The sequence below is a fragment of the Hemicordylus capensis genome, chromosome 2 (assembly GCF_027244095.1).
Source record: "Hemicordylus capensis ecotype Gifberg chromosome 2, rHemCap1.1.pri, whole genome shotgun sequence".
Classification (NCBI taxonomy): Eukaryota; Metazoa; Chordata; class Lepidosauria; order Squamata; family Cordylidae; genus Hemicordylus; species Hemicordylus capensis.
Window position 1 is genome coordinate 122832859 of NC_069658.1, and position 16309 is coordinate 122849167.

Below are 16309 nucleotides of genomic sequence, written 5' to 3' on the forward strand. Positions count from 1 at the left end.
TTATGGCGTTTTGTATATCTGTATGGGACAAGATGGAATTTTGATTATAGAATATTGGTGGATATGTTGTTTTGTGTTTACAACACATACACTTTTTTTGTTATGGCAGAACTAGTGTTTTTTTCATTTTCATTGTCCTCTCCTTTGATTAATCTTGTTCTGAATCATTTGATTAAGTCCAAGGAGAGTGTTCTGTGAGAGATTTTAATTTTATTTTTTCTCTGAGGATTAGATATACTTTTTTTTAGATCTACTTTTTTCTTACAGATTACCTTTACTCATTTAAGTATATTTAAATATTATTGTGTCTTTTTTTATTCTCATTTTCTGAGATGTGGAGAAGTCATTGCTCTTATTCATGTATGACTATGTCAATCTCAGAGATGTAACCTGTTCTATTTCTATTACTAATAAAAGCAAAAATTCTTATTATAGTACCATTAAATGACTTGCATCATTCACAATTTACAAAACCTTTTAAAAAATAATTTAGGATGCTCTGTTGTGGCACATAGGTTATATATATAGTAAGTAAGTAAAACTTTATTTCGGTCGTAGACCAGCAATACAACAATATTAAAATAATAATGATGATAATAATAATAATATGATAATATAAAATCAGACAACATTTATACGCATTTGGCATATTATATAACAATATTTGGCCACGATATGAATAACATCCGGATTAGGATTAGTGAGCAAATAGTTTAAATAAAAATCCTCTCCACGACCCGGAAAATTAATCAAAAGTGGGGCTATATATATATATATATATATGCTTTTTGTTATCACTATTCAGCCTCATTTAAGATTTCTTTACTTCATGAGCTGAGCTTCAGTGAGGGGGGGCATTTTAAAACCTTGTCTCTGGGCCCACTCCAACCTTGCTATACCCCTGGAACACAGAGTGACCAACTGCTGCATAAGATTGGGCTGAAGGTCACCTCCTATGGAATTATGTCCAGCTGGATTTGCTCTAATCAAGCAAATCACAATTGTGTGATGTTGTGTATGTAGTCTGGGGAGTGTGATTTGCCCTAGATACCCAGCAAGCTGCAGCCCCAGGTCGGGCAAAGGTTGTCTCCCCATCCTGTAGCAGCTGCATGTCAATCAGACATTCAGCAAGTGAAACTTGTCCCAGCATGGATGAAGACACAGTGATGAAGGGAGAAATTAAGTATCCCCCACACCTGCTGAATTTCAGCTTATCACACAGCTGTGAAAACCAGAGGAGCCCTGCTAGAAGAAAAGAGGACCACCAGTGCACAAAAGGTAAGCAAGGAAGCTAGCCTGGCCTTCTCTTATCCTCTTAGCTTGTTGTGTGGAAATCAAGTGGGGAAACTTTGCACTTAATGAAGCTATCCATCACCACCAACTGCTAGGGTCTGCATGGCAAGCTGCTGCTAAAGGCACAGCTATGGTGGTTGGTGGACAAATGGGCAAAATCTAACAGTGATCATGGCACTCAATGTGCATTGTGTGTATGCAGAGATGAGAAACAATCCTGACAATCACCCTTAGGATTTATGTTGTTTGGGAATGATGAAAATGTGCTAAGGAAACCTGATACAAAGATTAAAAACAGCAGAGGGTATAAGTGGCATACTTGCCAGCATGTCCCTATGTTTTCTTCAGGTGAGTGGGAACATAGGGACATGTTAGCAGGTATGAAATGGCAAAAGGCCATTGCAGCTGGGAGAAATGGGAGTTGTCTCCCAGTAACATCTGGGAACCCAAGTTTGAGAGCCCCACCCCACCCCAGTTACCATAACTTGCAGAAGGATATTGCCACACAAGTTAAGGATCTCTATTTCCTTTCTTTTATGGAAAGGAAATAAAGGAATCAATCCCTAGCTGGCAGTTTCCCCTGTGACAATAGTGATCTGATACATCAATACAGGGATGTCTGCAATCTTATTTGTAAAAAATGTTTACTGAAGGGTTATGAAGGTGCATTAAGTGGCACTGTGATGGATAAGTCAGAGTTGTGTGCTGGTTGGAATGACACATGCAGAGGGAATATCCTCACTCAATGAACTGAGTGATCTTGGGCCAGATGCTGCTTTCAATTGCCTGCAACTATGCATCTCTAGAAGATAATGGGCCTAAAACTGAACGCAAATATAGAGCCCCGCCTGGCATTTGGATGTACTAGCCAGCTTCCCCACGGCCATTAAGAGTACCTGTTCAGCCTGCCCAGCCTTTGGGGAAGAAGCTGTTGGCGGCGGCCTGCAGAAACAGGGGCTGGAGCCGGTCCTGGGTTTGGGACATGCGACAATCCGCATGTGGGCGACTGAAGATGTGCTGAACTACCACGTCTGTACTGGGCTCCAGGTCAGGGGGCTTTACGGTCAGTGCTTCCCCACAAAGATAACTCCCTGCAGGCAGCGTGTCAAGGAAAAAGGCAAGCAGGACCCCTCTCCCTCTTCGCTTGCAAAAGGCAGAGAGTTTAGCGGCCCATTTGGACTCGCTCATTTCACGCCGAAAGCGTGCGTCTTCTATCGAGTCCGCTCCCCCCCACCCCACCGTTATTGGACTCGCTTAATCAACAGCGTGTTCCATGAAAGTCCCTCCGCTTGAAATTAATGGGACTTAACGGAACTGGATGTGTCAGGTGACTCATGAGGACATAGAACTGCATGGGCGACACCTTATCCCATTTCCCAGGGACCCCCCCCCCAATTGCTTTTTCAGTTTAGCAATGCTAAACTGTGTAGCTGCTCTCGGTTCATTAAAGTAATTAAATGTTTAATTACTAATTAACCGCTCTCAGTTAATTTTTGTACTTTGAACATTTTAAAAGTAAGAAATCATAATATATTGTCTCTATTTTTATTATCCTTTAAAAAATTGCTATGGGGCCTGAAGTTTCACATAGTTTGGGGCCTCAGCATGCCTTAATCCGCCCTGAATTGAATACAATTTCGGGGCGGCGGCATTCTGGAGTATGCACGGCTTCAAGCACAGGTGGAGTGCGAATCTGATTTTGAAGTAATAGTTGATACACTAGACACAAAACACAAACTAATAAAGAAGATATTTTACAGAAGGTGTGGCACTGAAACCGTGCTAAAATACAGCTCCCCCCCACCTCAAGGGATATTCTAAGCAGAGTTGCATCTCACTGTGGAAAGTCTTTTGATATCAAATGAGGACTCATTTGTGAGGAAGAAAAGTGAGGAAGAAAAGCGGTGGAATTAGTGAGGAAGAAAAGCGGTGGAATAAACAATTTTTAAAAAATTTCCAGGCCAAAGCGAGCCTTGAGGAAGAACCCAATTAATTATATAGCTTAAAACACAGAATTGTATGCAAGCTGCCTGGAGATCTTCTATATCAGGGGTTTATAAATAATAATAAAAAATTTGTTCTCTGTCCCCGCTCCGCTTTGTCATTGTCTCTTTTCCTCGAGAGGCGACCGCCAAGGGTGGCTCCGGAAAGGGAACGAGGTGGGGACAATGACCACCGCCTCCTCTGAGGTAGGTTGTACCCCCAATTGCCGCCCCCTTTCCGTTCCAGAAATCTAACATGCAGCCCACCCATAGAGGCAGATCACCCCTTCTCTGCCCCTAATCGCTCCGCCCCCCTCGCCTCGTGCCGCGCCTGGCTATCGCAGATACACCGGCGGCCAGCTCTATCGAAGCCCAGGGGGCTTAACTCAGGCGGCGACCTAAACAGCCCTGGACAGAAATAAAGCGGTTGAAGTCTTGGAACTGACTTCAGCGGAAGTCGCACGTCTATGGGCTTAGCAGGAGATGCTCAGGTGGGTCATCTAAAATAGGCCTATTCGATGGCATGCGTAAGATCTGCTCTCACCCTTGGGCAGAAGGCGTTTGGATCCTGGGGGGTTGGGGGCGTGTGTGTGCAGTCCCCTTAGCACTTTAAAACGCGTCTGTCTGTCGCCAATTCGTCTTCCTTCTACAAGATCACAGCTCCCCAGAACAGGATGGGCGCTCCTCCTTTGAGAACAGGCGAGGGACGATCGGTCGCCTGCGGTTTACACAGGCGTGCAGACCCCCCTCCCAAGTATTTTTCCCAAATTGCTTTTCTACCCCCACAAGTTTCTCCCCCTCCCAGATGTAACTGAGGAGTTGCTCCTCAAGTTTCCCCTTTGTCTGCACCCTGGCAGCTGATGGCTCCTGGGACTGGGAGGGTGTGGGCTCTTGGCAGGGCAGGTAATGGGCAGAGCCAGTGTCTCTCAGCCCTACCTTGGAGATGTCGCCAGGGAGGGAACTTGCAGCCTTTTGCATGCAAGCATGCAGGCACTCCTCCCCGAGTAGCCCCATCCCCTTCTGTCTTTAATTGCTACATAACAGGCAGAGATGACGTCTCCTCCAGAATGGAGATAGGCAGGCTTAATCTGTCAACTCCCTGCTGATGGCACAAATGTTATGGGGGCAGGCAGGGAAGCAACATTAGCTGTGCATTACAGAGAAGCCTACATCACTAGGATGATCAGAAAAATACAGCATAATTAATTCAGTACAGCACAAGGCGATTTTATATTTTTGGAGCATATTCCTTCCCCTACACCATTTTCTTCAGCAATTTTTTTTTAATATTGTAAAAGGCTACTAGTTTCCTCCTCTTTGAATAACCCTCGAAGCATGGCATTTAAAACCAGAGAGACAGGTGGCTATACACTCTTTCCAAAATGGAAATGTGAAAAGCAAAAGAGCGGGTGTTTTTTGGTGGTTGGTTTTTTTAATTTAAAAAATGCCATATAAAAGCCAGAGTTTAAAACTGTTTTTTTTTTTTTAATGTACATTGTTAGTACATAGCTGGTCCTCTCCTAGTCAATGTGAGAGAAGACAGGACTGCAAACAAACACCATATTTTGGCTAAACATTATTCTTTTTTAAAAAGAAAAAGTCCAGCAAGCAATTGGAGGAAAACATAAGAAAAGGAACAGAAGAGGTAGGAAAGTGAGATTAAAAATACAAAATTAATAGTAACAACAAAACAGGGGAGCTCCCACTCATGTATCCGATCCTCTTATATAACTCGTTTGAGGAAAGTTTGTATATAGGAGGAGGGAGAGGGCAGAAGTTTTCCCCAAGTCCTTCTTGACAAGCCCTTGCTTGCCGCTTTGCCTTTCCTTTTTCCAATCACTTACGGTTCCCCTCTTTCTCTCGTTTTAAATTGTCTTGGCTTTAAGGGACAGGAGCTCCCACCAGCCTCTTCTCAATTTGCCAGCTCTCACATCCCCCTTTTCCAAAGCAGCTCGGAGATATTTCCCTGCTTCCAAGTCTCCTCTTTGTGTGGTGGCGTGGGGTTCTCAGAGTTGTAGAGAAAAGAGTTTTTTGCTGGTCAGTAAAATTGCAAGTGGCTGATGGGATAAGGTCATTGTTGTAAAAATTAACTAATTTGAAGCATTTGAAACTAATCCCAGTGAATGTACTCAGTCTGAGAGAAAAGGAGCGGGGGAAGCCGAGATGGAGGTCCTGCAAGGTAAGGGAAATAAATGACTGTAAACGTCTCCCCCTTCCTCTCCAACCTCCATTTCACCCTTCTAGCGTTCAAAAGTACCAGCATGAAACCCACATTTTAAGCATTTGAACCAAAGACTGATTCGTCTCTCACAGAGAAAGAAAGGCTGCCGCTGCCTCCTTTCCCCACCCACTTCAGCCTGCAGACTTGGAACTCAAGAGACTGAGTCGAATCTGATGGGCGGTGCCGACATGGGGCAAGGGTGGTGAGGAGGAAAACAAGAAGAGAGGCAGCCAGCTGAGAAAGAGATCAACGGGGTGTGTGTGTGTGTACTGGGGGCGGGGGCGCGCGCCACCCCTCTTGCCCTTATAGAGCAGCCGCTAACAGGCCACACACAGGTTCCCTATGGGCCAACCGGCTGCATTCTCCATCCCGGAGGCTAAAGCGTGAGGAAAGGGCGTCTTTTTTCGAGGCCTCAGTGCTGGGTGAAGACCTCAAGTAGGAACTCTAAACTTCCAAAAACTAGTGGATGTGATCTCTGATCACAGAATTTTAGAATGACAGGCAATGACAGAGTTTTAGAATGACTTGTCAGGTTGACAGTCAAACCTGACAAGAGGGGTGTGTGTGTGTGTGTGTGTGTGTGTGTGTGTGCGCGCGCGGCTGAGGAATAGTCCCTTGGAAGAAGATCAGGCTCATTATGAAAAACATCTTCATAAAAAGAGCCCTGCAGTATCAGACCAAGCGTTTATCTAGTCTAAGAACAGGTTCCAATAGTGGCCAGCAGGAAAGCCACAAGCGAGGCACTGAAACCAACAGCCACCCCCTACTGTTTGCCCCACTAATTGGTATTCAGTGGCACACTGCCCCTGAACATGGAGGCTTAGTTTAGCCCTCATGACTGATAGATGTCGATATAGCCCTCTCCTTCATCCTTGCACTTAATTCTCTTTTAAAGTCACCTGATCCATTGCCACCCTCACATCTTGTGGCAGTGAATTCCATACGTTAAAAAAGTAGGGGTTGCCCGAATAATGTTACTCGATCTCCGTGTGTGCTTCCGGATCTCTCTCCCCCGCCTCCCACCCCAGTGCATTGAGCCACTAGGCCTCTTTCAAGCCAAGCCAAGTTTAAATATTAGAGGCAAGGGAAGCAATGCAGATCGTGCCTCTGGTTTATCGCCTTAGTGTCATTGAGAACGTGACGTGACGACGACATGACATTAAGAAACACACCCACAGGAAAGTAAATAATGGAAGCCCCTGGATTTCCATATGAGAGCTAAGGAAGGATGTGTTTTTGTTTCTCCCCCCTGGAAAGAAAATGGAACTTCGAAATGTCTCTGTTTGGCTGGACTGTAGCCAGGCTTTCTTGACCCACAAACGCAATTTAGTGCCGGTCGAGTGGCTGGTACGCAGAGGTGTAGTGGAGTGGGGCCTTGCTATCATGGAGAGCGCCTGCACTTCTGAATTTGCAGCGACACACTGCCAGTGGTAGGCCAAGCTACGCCGGGGGCAGGAGTCAGCTTTAGACTAGATAGTACACTTGCAAATAGTGCGAAGTCCTATTGAAGCCAGTGGGTCTCACCCGAGTAAAGAAACACGGGATAGCGGGGAGCACGAATAACACCTCGTGACACCAACAGAAAGATAACGCCCTGGTCAGAAACCCATCACTTAAAAGCCAGCCTCACAGAAATAAGGAAGACTTTCAAGCGAGGCCTTAGGAACGGGGTGTCAAGGTGACAACCAGAGCCCAAGGCAAGCCAAACAGGAGTCTCTGACCCAACCAAGTTCAGGAGTTTCCACCCTTTGGGTCCCCCCTCCCCGAAGCTGTTATGGGAATACAACTCCCATCATCCCGAGCCACAATGGCCAAAGCCCGAGGATGACAGAAGTTGTAATTCAACAACATGTGGGGATCCGAGGTTGGGTTGGGAACCTCCATCCTAATGAGAGTTAGGCTACTCAACAGCAGTATCCTATGCCGAAACTAGTCCTACTAATTATATGGAATTCAAGGGTCTCCTTGGGGTGGTGAAAGGAAAGCAGAGGAACAGTAATTAGCCTTGTGAAAAGAAGAAACTCACCAGCGTGCTACTCACCAGCGTGGAAACTCACCATCGTGGCTGTTTGGGAAATGAGATTTTTTTTTTTAAAAAAAAAATGCGGTTCCTTTAAAACCTTTCTGTGTAATAATCATGAATATATATCCCTGCTGTAGGTCAATATAGTGACTAATTATGGTACTGTCGGGCTGCAATCTACGCTCACTTATCCGGGAGTGAGCCCAAATGGACACGGTGGAACTTATTCCGAATTAAAATGCGTATGATTGCTCTGTCCCCTACTAAGACGAAGTGCCCCATTAGATACGGATATGTTCCAACGGGTTACAATGGAATTAACTTTCTGATGACCGCCATTTAAATCCTATTGGAATAAATGCGCTTTAAGCATTCAGATCTCTGATGGATCATGGCCAACCTGCTTTATAATGAGGCGGGGGAGGTACAATGTCTGAGTGGCAGGCAGATGGCCAAATGTTGTTGATTTTTTTAAAAAATTAAAAGGGAGCCTTGATGTGGGGTGGCGAAGTAAAGCTCCCTCCCTCCCTCCTGACTGAAGCCTTATGACGCAGCAAGACATCCCTGAGAGCACATGGTTTTCTGGATCCGGACCTCTACATTTCTATAACCCATGAACTCCTCAGGGGCCCTTCCATTTACCTTAACACAACTAAGGTAAAGTGTGCCATCATGTTGATTTCGACTCCTGGTGCCCACAGACTCCCCTGATTGTCTTTGGTAGAATACCATTCCCTCCTCCCCCGCAGTATGAGGTGATGCCTTTCAGCATCTTCCTATAAGCTGCTGCCCAATATAGGTGTTTCTCTGGGAAACATACCAGTGGGGATTCGAACTACTCTAGAGGAAATGGGACATTGTAGAACTGGAGAAGGAGCTGAGGAGGGCAACCAAGATGATCGGGGCCTAGAGCACCTTCCTTACAGTCAAGGCTTTTTAATTTAGAAAAAGAACAACTACTGAGGAGAGACATGATATATAAAATCATGCACTTCATGTGGAGAAAGTTCACAGAGAGAAATGTTTCTCCCTCTTACATAACATGAGAACCAGGGGTCACCCCATGAAACTGATTGCCAAGAAATTTAGGACTGACAAAAGGAAGTGTTTTTTCACACAATGCATATTCAATCTATGGAATTCTCTGCCACAAGATGTGGTGACAGCCAACCACCTGGATGGCTTTAAGAGGGGTTTAGATACATTCATGGGCAGGTCTATCAATGGCTACTAGTCTGAGGGCTATAGGACACCTCCAGCCTAGAGGCAAGATGTCTTTAAACCCCAGTTGCCGAAGAGAGGGCAGGCCCTCAGCCCTTGCCTGTGGACTTCCCAGAGGCCCCTGTGTGAAGCAGGATGCTGCACTAGACATTATTTTATTATTATTTATTCAATTTCTATACCGCCCTTCCAAAAATGGCTCAGGGAGGTTTGCACAGAGAAATAATAAATAAATCAGATGGATCCCTGTCCCCAAAGAGCTCACAATCTAAAAAACCCCATAAGATAGGCCTTGGGCCTGATCCAGCAGGGCTTTCCTAGGTTCTTATGCTCTCATGTCATAGATGGCAGATGCTGGAATAACCGACACCTTCCTCCTCTTCCATTCACTTGCCAGTACAGTCAGCAAGTTTTCAAATTTCCTATGTGTTTGGACTCGCAGGGTCAGGTGCTCTGGTAATTGCACTGGTTTCTCCAGAAACTCAGTCCAGAAATCTTGCAACCCCGGCTTTATAGACAGGGTGGGATACCAAAGGACGGCATATTGCAGTTCAATCCACTCTGCCTGTTTACTCGGAAACAAGTCTCAGTGTGTTCAGTAGGGCTTACTCCCAGTAGACAGAAACAATATATGTCCCATAGAACTCAAAGAGATGGAGTAAACATGCTTAAGAACTGTACCAGTTAATATGCAGGGGATCGCAAACTGGAGTCCCCAGATCTTGTTGGACTACAACTCCCATCATCCCCAGCCACAATTATTTGCCATTGTGGCTAGGGGTGATGTGAGTTGTAGTTCAACAACATCTGGTGACCCCAGTTTGCGATCTCCTGAGTTAGTACATTCTACGGAGGGGAATCCACTCACCACTTATTTAAGAGATGTTCCCCTTCCTTCCCTTTTGCACCGTGGTTTGCCAGAGATAGATTCCACCCTTCCCTGACTACACTTGGCAAGGCCTATTTTCAGTTAAGAGGGGGCGGGGGAGAAACCACCAACGAAAAAACTGTGCCCTCTGTTCACTGATCTCAATTCAAGGAGGACATTTTGTTGTTTCTCGAAGATAGGATTGATTGCATAACTTCCCTTTTAATTGTGAATACCCTTGCTTGATTCAGCTACAGTTTGTGTTACAATCGATTTCATACTTTAGAGACTAGCATTCAAATTCCAGCTTTCAGTGGAACTTGAATACCACCCCAGTGTTTGTTGGCTTGTAGAAAAATAATGAGCCATTAAAAAAAAAGTGTGGGGGGAGATCAGGCGAGCAGTACATAGAGACGAATTGCTTTTCCCCTTTATCAAGCGTTACTTTTTGGTTCCGCTTATGGGTAGAATAGGATGGGGGCGGGGGCGGGCAGACTTCAGGAATAATGTCTATACAGAATCGTTCCAGGCACAAAACCTAACAGCCTTCCACCTCTTGCCCCCGCAAAGGCAGCACCAGAAAATAAAATTGTGAAGGGGGTGGCACTGAAGGGATAAAGCTAATTTCTGAGTGGGCGAGCTGTGCTCCACATGTTAGATTCCTGAAACAGAAATGGGGGAGAACAGCTGACGGGGGGGGAGACTACTTTTCTGAGGGGGCGGTGCTTCCTGCCCTTGTCCCCCCTGGAGCCCACTTGCTCCCCCCCCCTTGTCTTTACATAGCAGTTAAGCTGGGGAGAATCTCCACGAGTGTATGTACACACACCCACTTCTAACCTACGCCTGTTTCCTCAGAAAATAACTCTCCACTTTGTTCAGTGGGGTCTAAGTAACTTACTGGAATTGCCTAAAGGCCTTTATCCGACAGAACCTGTGGATGGATCTCGCTAGGCTGGGGTCCTTCTTCCTCGATTCCCTCCCTCCCTCCCAAATGCTCTGCCCCACTCCCCAGAATGCTTATCGCTGTGTGAGTTCCAGATTATGACGCTGAGCCCCCTCCCCACTCCTTTCAATGGGGGAAAACCCCCTCCCCACCAGCGCAGACCCATCTCTCTTTTGAAAGGCAGAAGGGGCTTGAAAGACTTTGGACCCCGAACTTTCTGGGAGAAGGCTTGGCCGGCTGCGCACTGATGCGCACCAATACGACGGCAATTCCGATGAGCCCCGTTGACTACAAGGGGGACTGGCTGACTCCCCAGTGAAAATGAATCGAATTATTACGCCCCACAGTCTCGAAGGATGAACAAAATGGGCCCAGTGCAACAATAATAAGCAACCTGACTCAGTACAGACCTAAATCCATTGATTTCAAGTCTGGCGATATTGGACTAGCTTAAATGTTAAATAATTTGTAGGATGATTTGTTCTTCCTCTCTGTAAGCCACCCTGAGCCATTTTTGGAAGGGCAGTATAGAAATCGAATGTGTGTGTGTGTGTGTGTGTGTGTGTATATATTTATAAAAAAATAAAATTATTAGTGGCAATAAGGTTAACCATGAATCCGAGTTGTAAAACAGCCGTCACAAGATATGGCGGAATGTTACAAATTGTCTGTTTCAATCGAGACAATAAAATGTCACCTTAAACACTCATACATGTATTATGGAATATCCCATCAACAATAAAATTAACATTTCCATATAATATAAATAACTGCACCACACAGTGAACACTGTGGATTTTGACCTACCCATTTGCTCTTTATTATATAATTATATTAATGATACAGGTTATTTTATCAGGTACTCCTGTCTTTATTTAGCAGATTGTCATACTTTCGGTTCTTCCTGATAGTGATCTCTTTTTCTTAAAAGGGCAGGATCTAGCCTTTTTTATTTTAATGGCAAAGTATAAAATTAAATTAAATCTTTTCCGTTGAAATAAATAGTATTTTAAAGTGCTTCATTTTGGCTGGATCTTGTTCTGGCTAACTACCGAAAACGAGGCTATTTAACAGGCTTGGGCCCATTTTAGTATTTTCAGTATGTTTGGATAAGGTATAAGTAAACAATTATAACTGTTTTCATATAAAGCATGAGAATGATTTTGTGCTTCTTTTAAAGATGTGGGTAGGGGACTCATTGTGTTACTACAAAGACAAAATGAAAAAAACAAAAACAAAACACCCACAAAACTACACCTCAAATAAAACACTTCATATGGTGCTTCCTTTGAGTTTACTAATTAGTAAGGGGGGATCACTTTACATAATTCTATGGTGGTTTCATCTCAAACCTTTGTTTTGCTCTTAGGGTAAGTGATCCACGCTTGTCAGTTATAGTGGAGACACTGTCTGTCCCTTGTACGCTGGAATTTCCATCTTTACATTTCTGAGCCTGGAGTACCATACTTCTGAGATGGTCTTCCCAATAAAACTAAACCAAAAGTCACTTGCATGGCGTTATGTTTTACACGAGGCCATGGTAGGTAGGAACCTGCACATGTGAAGGTAGGCTAAAGTCTTCCGTCCTAGGCAATTATTTATACTAGATAGTGCCCAAGTGTCCTTGGACAGAAATAAGATCTCATCTTTAGCCAAAACCCTTCCTAAAATTACATTCGGGGACCAGACTGGGTACTGTGGACTTTGTACAATAATTAACCTTGTAAACTGAAAGCAAACATTTATTATCATTGAATGCTTGATAAGTACCAATGCACGGTTCTTCTTATATTTATACAAAGGAGGTCACAAAGAAGCTTACATAGCAAAAGAAATGAAATAATATTCATTATACATACACAATGAATACATGTGATACTTTTCCTATCCTAAGTGTAGCCAAGTCGGCCTAATAATAATAATAATAGGGGGGGGACTGTACACAAAAGGACAAAGGTGGGGGAAAGAGTTGGATCTTCGAGGTCTGTTTCTAGTATATATAAAAATAGTTCATTTATAAGTTATGTTTCAGACAGGACGACCACCCCCCACCTTAGCTTTTCAGTTTTGCTCAATGGCAGTTGATCAAAAGGGAGTTTCAGTTTTGCTCAATGACTCACTCCATTTTGTCTCCTCAGTACAGATATTAGCATTTTATAGTGGTTCCTTTTTGGGTGAATGTTGCCCAGAATAACTACAGAAAACAAGCCTATTTGGAAGGCTTGGGACAATAAACTCTCTAGACAGCTAATGGCTGATTCTCACAAGAAGCTATATTTTGTGGTATTCTATAACAAATCAAAATGATAAAACCAGTCAAATTGCTTGCAAAAGTAAAGACCTACCTATTTAGGAAGAGAAAACAATGAACCAGGCCAGATTGAGGCCTAATTAGACACCAATGATTGGCAACTATGTAGAATCTCTCTCTGTCTTTAGTAACATAATGCAAATAACTACCTCATTCTCACTTTGTGGCTCTTCCTTACATTGTTTAAAAATAATCTCTCTAAAGGAGTGTTCGGTTCGAGTGTGTGTGACTGGTATCGCAAAATTATTTACCTTAATTTAAGAATAATTTATAGAGTGCAATTATACAGGATATGTCTTAAAAACCACGACACAAAACAACTACGGTGAAATTGCAGGCATTCCAGTGAAATTTTAGCCTTAATGAAAAAGCTGGACAGGTGACTTATAACCTGTCTGTTATTGTTTACCATTAGGATTTAAAAAATAAATAAAAAATTAAAGATGCTACTCATTGAAAACAGACCAAATCCCAGGCAGAATAATCTTGAAGGCAATTGAATGATGCGATCAGCACTTCGAAAAAGGAGGCTGGCAGGTGAGAACTGACAATGATTGGACTCTTTTAAAAATACCTTTAAGAAAGAGCTCTGTATACAGCACGGGTTCCGACTGTGGTGCACCCAAGGCTTTTGCACGGCAAAGAAAAGGCTGGGCCTCTGGGATGGCGGTGACACTCGCACTCGCTAAACAAGTCGGTATTCCTTACCTGCTTTCGGCGGAGGGGCCAGGCTCAGCCGCCTGGCAGCACTTTTTTCGCACAACCAGCCTCAAAGAATGGGAGAAGCGCCCACTCCTTCGATGGTTCTTCTTCAAAATCAACCGGATGATCTCCACAAAAACGGGCTTGAGGAGGCGCGAAAGTTTCCTGGGCCCTGCAAAGCGAACGGTGCATTTGACATGGCTGGCCATGGTGTGGGCAAGGTCTTTGGCTGTTCCTGCCTCCCTAGATAAAGATGTGCGCGAAGGCATGCGGGGCAGAGGGGAGGGGGGCGCGTCGCCGCCGATTCTTGCGCGGACAGGTTGAGCTGCCTGGCACTGCGCCCAGAGGGTTGGTTTCCCTCCGTCCACAATACAGTAAGCCGATCCTCTTCTCTCCCCCCCCCCGCCCCCTCACAAATCCTCAAGTTGGTTTATACCACGCCGTGTCAAGGGGTGGGAAGAAGCCATTAATGGAAATCCGTCTGTCCTCCTCCTCCTCCTCCCCCCCCCTCCATTTCGCGGTCCCCTTTCTCTCTTTCTCCGCCTCCTCTCCGTTCGTTCATCACAGGCGGAGGACAGCCTCTCTAGCACCGGCCCTGTCGTCGCTCTGACATGGCACACGCCAGAAATCATCTGACCGAGACATTGTAGCCAACCAGGAAGCCACTTTCAGTTGTTTGTTTGTTTGAAATCAAGCTTTTAACGATTTTGCTCTCTGTCCAATGTGATTGGGAACAGGCACGCGCGGCTGCGACGGGGCAGAAGCAGAAAGCTACGGAGGCCTCCCTGCACTCTCCGAGGGAGGCGGGCTGAGAGCGAGGCCAGCCAATCAACGGAGGCACAACATAGCGGGCCCTCTCTAGCTGTGCCTGTCGAGGCCTTGGCCAATTTCCGCGTTAGAGGGCTATTTGAATTGGGGGCGCGCGAGGCGCTGCTGTCAAGGAGCCGGAGCTGCTGCGCAAGTCGCAGTTCAACGCTTCGGTTCTGGATCATCGATGCCAGAAACAAAATAAGATCAGCTCTTAGCACTTTCAGTGCCCAGTGCAGCTTTTAGGCTGGATCGGCGCTGAAGCTTGTGGAGAGGAGAGGTAGTTTGGTTTGGTTTAATTTTGGGTTTGAAGGCAGCCAGCCGGAGTTTTCACTGTAACGCCGGCCGGTTGAACCTCGCGTGGGCGTGTGCAAGCAGCAAAAAACCCCAACCCCTTTCCAAGGCCGAATTTCCTATAAACTCACAAGAGGCTTTCGCTTTTGATCTCTGATTCGCGGTTTTTTCTATCCGACTGGAGATCGGGCAATCCATGTGGAGTTTGTTTTCTTTTCAGGAGACTGGCTTCCGCTGCCTGCGGCACCGCGCGATCGTACCTGGAAGAGTCTGAAGAAACGGGGTCCATCAGCGCCCAGATGGACGGCCTTTTCAGCAGCTGACGCCGAGCAGAGAGAGCGGCGGAGGATGTGCCCTCTTTCCTTCCCAGACCTGTTGGGAGGTAAGAAGTCAAGGTTAGGTTCCATAGATCGCTCAGTGTTGTTTTTGCGTGCCGATTCTCAGGAAAGCCTTCATTAGAAGGAAAGCAAGTGAAGGGCATCCAGCCCGGACAACTTCTGGTTAGTTTCCCTCCCGTAACCCTCCTAATCACCCCCGCTCTTCTTCCTGTTCTGGTCAGATTCACGGAGGGTGAAGCTCCTGAACTGCAGAGATCCGTTGGGTACAGGGGTAGATCCGCTTTGAAAAGGTTTGCTTTGGAATTAGACAGCGAGGACTCGAAGCAGAACTTCCTGATCGTCCTGTTTTCTTCAACCGGCTGGGTGTGCCCTATTAATACAATTCATATTATGCGACGTGTACAATAAACAATGGCAATGAATGTTCGGATGACCCAGAGCAAATTTTCTATGTAATAGAGAGGCGAGCTTTCTTTCTATTTCTGTTGCGATAATAGTAATAAATTATTTTACCAAACCACAGATCGGATGTGTGTAAAGCTCTAGCTCAAAAAGAAATCTATCGGACCACATTGAGTAAAACTGGGTTTTCAAAATGCAAAGAGGAAACTACAGATGCATAGATAAAAAGCCTTCATCTGTCGAGTTCCATGGAGTAGATTCCAGTATTTATGTTGTTAAAATGAGAGAGATGGAACCCAGCTTGCATGGAAGTTACAGCCAATTACGTTCTTATTCTGAAACCAGATAACAGCATCTAATGATTATTTCCCCCCCAGCAATAAAAACATTCACTTTTTTTAAAAAATGAGCCTATTATTTCTTTCTCTCCCTTATCTGTAGAGTGCTCTGCTTCTGCATACTGAAATATCTCGGTTGCTTTCAGCTGATCCTTTTCCTGCTTATTAGTCTTCTTACAATAAATAAATATTATTGTTATACCATCAACATTAATAGTGTTTACAAAGTAACATATACCAAAAAAGAAAAAAGGGCAGGTCCCTTCCCTCAGGGCGTTTAAAAATTCACTTGCTCATGCCCAGAGAAATCTTAATCTTTTCTTCTATATCTTCACAGCCTTTGTACTCAAATGGATTGTGAAGTTTTTGTTTCATCTGAAAACAAAAAAACAAGTGGTCATGTAGGTTAAAAACTGTACAGCAGAACTTAATGCTTTCTTTAGTAAAAAGGTAATTAGGAGGGAAGGCAGCTCCTAGAGTGGCTGTGGGATATTGTAGGGGAGTTGGTGGGGAGAAAAGGGACAAGGGTGAGGTTCAAACTGGGCTTGAACTTCACACAAGGAAGC

At 44.9% G+C, this 16309-nt stretch overlaps 1 protein-coding gene and 1 long non-coding RNA gene across 5 annotated transcripts in view; one reads left to right on the top strand and one right to left on the bottom strand.

The window, feature by feature from the left end:
- Positions 1-15197, bottom strand: part of LOC128346350 (cyclin-dependent kinase 4 inhibitor B-like) — a 28216-nt gene extending 13019 nt beyond the window's left edge. Inside the window, exons 1-3 of one of the 4 annotated variants that reach the window (XM_053299554.1) lie at positions 14797-15197; positions 13571-13736; positions 4740-5447 (exon numbers count right to left, since the gene is read on the bottom strand). In XM_053299554.1, coding sequence (XP_053155529.1) covers positions 5405-5447; positions 13571-13736; positions 14797-14863 — 276 coding nt within the window. In that variant the 5' untranslated portion in view covers positions 14864-15197 and the 3' untranslated portion in view covers positions 4740-5404. The other 3 variants (XM_053299551.1, XM_053299552.1, XM_053299553.1) reach the window with 3 other exon arrangements.
- On the top strand, positions 14379-15525 carry LOC128346351 (uncharacterized). The gene is made up of 3 exons (XR_008316922.1): positions 14379-14651; positions 14886-15047; positions 15225-15525. It is a non-coding gene; the product is annotated as an uncharacterized LOC128346351 (long non-coding RNA).
- Positions 15526-16309: the final 784 nt, after the last annotated feature.